This window comes from Coregonus lavaretus (assembly GCF_964263955.1).
Source record: "Coregonus lavaretus genome assembly, chromosome: 25".
NCBI lineage: Eukaryota > Metazoa > Chordata > Actinopteri > Salmoniformes > Salmonidae > Coregonus > Coregonus lavaretus.
The window spans coordinates 34,983,539-34,989,761 of NC_140012.1; the positions used below are offsets into that span (position 1 = coordinate 34,983,539).

The window sequence follows — 6,223 nt, forward strand, 5'->3', positions numbered from 1 at the left end:
CCTGTGTTAGGGTTAGGGATCGTACCTGTCTTCAGTAGTTTGATGGCCTGTGTCCTCTCATCCTGCTCCCCCACCTCGTTCTCCTCTACCACGTGGTTCTGGATCTCCTCGTCCCCCTCCGTCAGGGGTTTGAGGCGCATCAGTACACGCTCTGTGAATTCCTTGATGCGAGGTGAGGCTGTAGGCTGGGTGTACGGCAGGTTCACGTCAATCATGAAGATGTAGGTGAGGACGCTGGGGAAGAGGGAGGAGAGAGAGAAAGAGAGGAGAGAGATTGATAAGAGAGCATGACGGTGTGTGGGTGTGTGTAAACATCAGTGGATACCAAGAAGAAGAAAAAAACAGTGGGAAGCGGTAGTCCCTTACCATCATCTTTTGGGGGGTTTCCACTACACCACCAGTGATTATGTTAATGTGGGCTTTAGTGTTATTTTTTTGGAACTGTGTTTCCATAGCTACAGGGTTGACACAGGACTTATGAAGAGCAGAATCAACAACCTCTGCATCATCAAGAAAGTTCGATGTGAGAAGGTGTTAACCACGGAAGGTGTTAACCCATGTTCACAGTTAGCCTTCTTTTTTTTTTTTTTTAGGGGGTAGATCAGCTTTAATATTGCAGATAGATTGTAACTTACATCAATGTAATTGTCTGCATCACTTCCAATCACCCATATGTTTTTTTCTCGCAAATATATGTATGCTTGGGGTCATTGTCCATTTGGAAGACCCATTTGCGACCAAGCTTTAACTTCCTGACTGATGTCTTGAGATGTTGCTTCAATATATCCACATAATTTTCCTTCCTCATGATGCCATCTATTTTGTGAAGTGCACCAGTCCCTCCTGCAGCAAAGCACCCACACAGCATGATGCTGCCACCCCGTGCTTCACGGTTGGGATGGTGTTCTTCGGCTTGCAAGCTATCCCCTTTTTCCACCAAACATAACGATGGTCATTATGGTCAAACAGTTCTATTTCATCAGACCAGAGGACATTTCTCCAAAAAGTACGATCTTTGTCCCCATGTGCAGTTGCAAACCGTAGTCTGGCTTTTTTATGGCGGTTTTGGAGCAGTGGCATCTTCCTTGCTGAGCGGCCTTTCAGGTTATGTTGATATAGGACTCATTTTCCTGTGGATATAGATACTTTTGTACCCGTTTCCTCCAGCATCTTCACAAGGTCCTTTGCTGTTGTTCTGGGATTGATTTGCACTTTTCGCACCAAAGTACGTTCATCTCTAGGAGACAGAACGCGTCTCCTTCCTGAGCGGTATGACGGCTGCGTGGTCCCATGGTGTTTATACTTGTGTACTATTGTTTGTACAGATGAACGTGGTACCTTCAGGCATTTGGAAATTGCTCCCAAGGATGAACCAGATTTATTTCTGAGGTCTTGGCTGATTTCTTTTGATTTTCCCATGATGTCAAGCAAAGAGGCACTGAGTTTGAAGGTAGGCCTTGAAATACATCCACAGGTACACCTCCAATTGACTCAAATGATGTAAATTAGCCTATCAGAAGCTTCTAAAGCAATGACATCATTTTCTGGAATTTTCCAAGCTGTTTAAAGGCACAGTCAACCTAGTGTATGTAAACTTCTGACCCACTGGAATTGTGATACAGTGAATAAGTGAAATAATCTGTCTGTAAACAATTGTTGGAAAAATGACTTGTGTCATGCACAAAGTAGATGTCCTAACCGACTTGCCAAAACTATAGTTTGTTAACAAGAAATTTGTGGAGTGGTTGAAAAATGAGTTTTAATGACTCCAACTGTATATACTTATGGACACAGTATGCTTTACATTAGTTATCTTGTTGTTATTAGTTGTTGTTAGTTATTAGTCCCATCCTTCAACTCCATTCAACACCTCCCATCTATCTCTTAACACCATCCATACCGGATTTCTATTTGCCATATATTTTTCAACTGTTCTGTGATGTTTTACAAAAGTTCTGAACCCTTCTATTCTCATTGTTTCTACAGATTGAAAATTGAAATTAAACATTTTTGTTAAAAGTATTATTATATTATTGATCGATTGACTATGACTTTTCAGATCACCCAGTAGTGCTATCTGCAGGGTTAGCTCCAGGTAAATATTGCAATCCTTTAGCCATTCCTGGACCTGTGTCCAAAAACAAGCTACAAATCGACAGTACCAAAACAAATGATCTAATGATTCTGTCTCTTCACAGCAAAATCTGCAGAGCTGGGAAGATTGTATCCCCCATATAAATAACATTCTATTGGTAGCAAGAATTTTGTATAATTTAAATGGATTGATTCTAAGTTTTGAATCCGCGTCGTTTTGCGTATCAGTTCATAAATACTATGCCATGGAATCGGTACATCAAAAATCTTTTCCCAACTATTTTGCAATCTATATGGGACGGCTGTCAATCCTTTGGTCCTTAAATGAAACTGGTATACTTTTTTATTTATCACAATTATGGTCTTTAATGCAGGACCGACAGACAAGTTCCTTACTTTTTCCCGCTTCCACTTTCCTCTTCCATTTTTGCGTTAATGCTGAAATTATTTGGTTGTAATTTTGGGTAGAGCAGACATTTCCATATGTTTTTGTTAGCTGCATGTGTGACAACTCCACCAGTTCTACCTATGACATCATTTATGAAGATTATAACTTTTTTTTTTTTTTTATTCAAAAAATTATGTTTTTCTATCAATTGGTATATTTGAGTTTAACCACAATATTTGTTGCATTATTTGTTCTGTCGTTTCTGGAGGATTAAATAGAAATTGCAACCAACTTTCTATGGCTTGTTTTAGAAATAGTGATATCTGGGAGATGATTTCCTTTTCAAATAACTGAAAGTGAGAGGTTGTAATCTTAATAAAGGGAAAAAGGCCCTTCTTGAACATTGGGTGAAACAATCTTACTAATTTGCTAGAGAACCAGTTCGGATTTAAGTATAACTTTTGTATGACTGAAGCTTTTAGTGATAGGTCTATTGCTTTAATGTTTAATCATTTCTGTCCTCCGAATTCATATGCATTATATAAATAGGCCCGTTTAATTTTGTCTGGCTTGCTGTTCCAAATAAAATTGAATATTTTCTCATATGATTTTTAAAAAACTGTTCGCTAGGCGTAGGCAAGACCATAAGCAAATAGGTAAACTGGAATAATACTAAAGAGTTAATCAGGGTGTTTTTCCACAAATTGACTGGTATTTACCTTTCCATGGTAGCAAGATCTTTATCTATTTTTGCTAACTTTCTATTAAAATGTATTGGAGTGAGATCATTTATTTCCTTTGGGATATGTATTCCGAGTATATCCACATCAGACCATTTTATTGGTAAACTACATGGTAATGTAAAAACTGTATTTTTTAGTGATCCAATACGTAATATAGTACATTTATCATAATTTGGTTGTAATCCAGAGGTTAGAAAATGTATCTAGATCCTCTGAGGCTGTGGAGGGATTCAAGTTGTGGATTTAAAAGAAAACATGAATCATCAGCGTACAATGACACCTTTGTTTTTAAGCCCTGGATTTCTAATCCCTTCATATTATTGCTGGATCTGATTTGAATAGCTAACATTTCGATGGCCATAATAAATAGATATGCCGAAAGTGGACGACATTGTTTCACTCCTCTTGACAGTTTAAAACTTTCTGAGAAATAGCCATTATTTACTATTTTACACCTAGGGTTACTATACATGATTTTAACCCATTTTATAAGAGATTCTCCTATATTAAAACGCTCCAGGCATTTATATATGAACCCCAGTCGTACTTTATCAAATGCCTTTTCAAAGTCTGCTATGCAGGCCTGGTTTCCCAGATTTTTCATAGTGTTCTACTGTTTCCAGTACTTGTCTTATATTATCTCCAATGTATCGTCCATGTAAAAAACCTGTCTGATTAGAATGAATAATGTCCGACAATACCTTTTTAATTCTATGCGCTATACATTTTGCTAGAATATTTGCATCACAACACTGAAGAGTAAGGGGCCTCCAATTTTTTAAATGAACTGGATCTTTATATTTTCCACTTGTATCCTGTTTCAGTAATAATGAAATCAGACCTTCTTCTTGAGTGTATGATAATCTACCATTTACATAGGAGTGGTTTAAACATGCTAATAACGGTCCTCTGAGTATATCAAAAAAGGTTTGGTATACCTCGACTGGTATGCCATCCAACCCTGGAGTTTTCCCGGACTTAAAGTCTTTAATTGCAGTTAGCCATTGTTAAGTAAATGCCAGATGAAAAGTACCAGTGGCCAGGGCCTTGGCTCCAAGTCCAAGCAAGAGCATGGCTCAGTGAGACCCTGGGGCCAGGCCATGGAGGTGGAAACAAAAGTCTGAGCCTTTTGGGTAAAACACTGGGGTAAGTATTTTTGGAAATACGCCATTTGAAATGTATACCGATAGTATACTTTTTAATAACTGCATCAGTGTTCGGTCAATGGATGTAGGCGAGGTCCTACCTGCCGATGCGCTCGCGGACGTTCTTGTAGACCTGTGTGAGTTTGGGCTCTAGGTACTGTAGCAGTCTGTGGAGCAGCTCAGGGACTCTCCACTCCTGCTGAGCCAGGCCTCCCTGCAGCACATACAGACGACTGGAGAGAGGAGAGTTAATACACACACATATGCTAACACGAAAATACAGTGTTTCCCCTACATACCATTGTAAATGTGGGGGGACTACACTGCCTAGCTCTTTTGCCCACCTAAAAGAGTTTGATTTTTATTGAGAGCTTGAATGTTGATTTGGGGGCCTTTGCGTGTGCATGGAACATAATCTAGGAGAAAGACTGTACAGAGATCTGACAGTTCATAGGTTGGTAAGGTTTTTCCTCACCAGGCGTCTACAAAGGATCCCCCCTCCCCGTTGACTGGAGATTCCATCAGCATCTCAAACAGCCAGTGGAGCTTCCTGGGGTCTCTGCTCTCCTGTACCACACAAAACATAAAGATCAACAATGTGGATGCAGGAAATTACAAACATGTCAGATGGGCCAGTCTTTCCTCAATTCCATGCATTATCACTCCTCGCCTCCTTAAATGCATTGGAAGAGAAGATTCAAGGTCCTTCCCATTCAGGCCTTCTCCTCTACTGCGTTTTAAGAAGGAAGCAAGGAGAGAGGATGCAGTTGGGAATGGAGGAACTACTGATTGAGAAAGAACCTGAAAGAAATGGACTGCTGAGTGAGACGGGAGGGCACGAGGCTTACACAGGCAGTGGCGATGCAGGTGCCCCAGTCAGCGTAGGTCTCTACAGTGATGTTGTTTAGAGCTGTACGGAGCAGAGGACACAGCTGCTCCCACAGTCTCTCAACCTGGGAGGGGAACACAGGTCCAGAGTCAAAGGTCAAGGACTTAAAAAATATTCAACTTTTCTTTATCCAGGTAATTCAATTAAGAACACGTTCTTATTTGCCTGGCAAGTGGAGAAATGTACAGTACTGATTATGAGCCTGGTGTGCGTGTGACCATAGTGTATGCATCTCTCCCCTACCTTGCCCTAGCTCCAGTGTGTGTGTGTGTTTTCATTCCTACCTTGCCATAGCTCCAGTGCTTGCTGCCTCTGATCAGTCCAGAGGTGATCTCTGCTACACAGCGCTGTTTGCTCTCGTGTGTGTCAGCCACCAGACGCTCCATGTGTGGTTTCAGCACGGGCAGGAAGGCATCGTTGAAGTTACGGAACAGACCCTGAAAGATAGAGGAGTGGCAATAAGAGAGTTAGGGAAGCCTGATGATTTGGCCTACAAAAACCCTCCTGGGTTTATCCTCAAAAACCTTCCCTCGTTCCTTGCAGCCTCTATCCTCCATCCTCAACCCGTCTCCTTTTCAAAACGTCAGACGGATGCGAAGAGACTATTTGAAGAGAGAACTCACTTCCTCTGATGTTTTGATTAAGAGAACACAAGGTATTAATGAAGGTTCAGGATATACCTCTGAGAATGGGTGGGTCTTAAATCCTGATCTCGCTCTCCCTCACCTTGAAAAGGCAGAACCTGCGGGGGCTGAACTTGTCCTTGCCCTTCCGGTCCTCCAGAGAGAGGAACTCAATCAGCTGGTTGATGAACACTGGGTCTGAAAAGTGGTCGTAGATGATCTGTTCTCGCTGGAAGGAGAGAAGAAGAAACGGTTATTACAGTGGACCTGCAATATCACATTTTACAGAGGATGTTATATGATGTTTTCAAAGAGCGAGAGAACGCATTCCGATTCTCTAC

At 41.0% G+C, this 6,223-nt stretch overlaps 1 protein-coding gene across 1 annotated transcript in view; it reads right to left on the reverse strand.

Annotated features, from left to right (window-relative positions):
• Positions 1 to 6,223, reverse strand: part of LOC311100862 (proteasome activator complex subunit 4A-like) — a 55,985-nt gene that overhangs the window by 8,346 nt on the left and 41,416 nt on the right. The window contains exons 32-37 of the mRNA XM_084141859.1: positions 5,986 to 6,111; positions 5,544 to 5,696; positions 5,219 to 5,323; positions 4,846 to 4,937; positions 4,472 to 4,603; positions 26 to 234 (exon numbers count right to left, since the gene is read on the reverse strand). Coding sequence (XP_083997985.1) covers positions 26 to 234; positions 4,472 to 4,603; positions 4,846 to 4,937; positions 5,219 to 5,323; positions 5,544 to 5,696; positions 5,986 to 6,111 — 817 coding nt within the window. The remainder of the gene's footprint in view (positions 1 to 25; positions 235 to 4,471; positions 4,604 to 4,845; positions 4,938 to 5,218; positions 5,324 to 5,543; positions 5,697 to 5,985; positions 6,112 to 6,223) is intronic.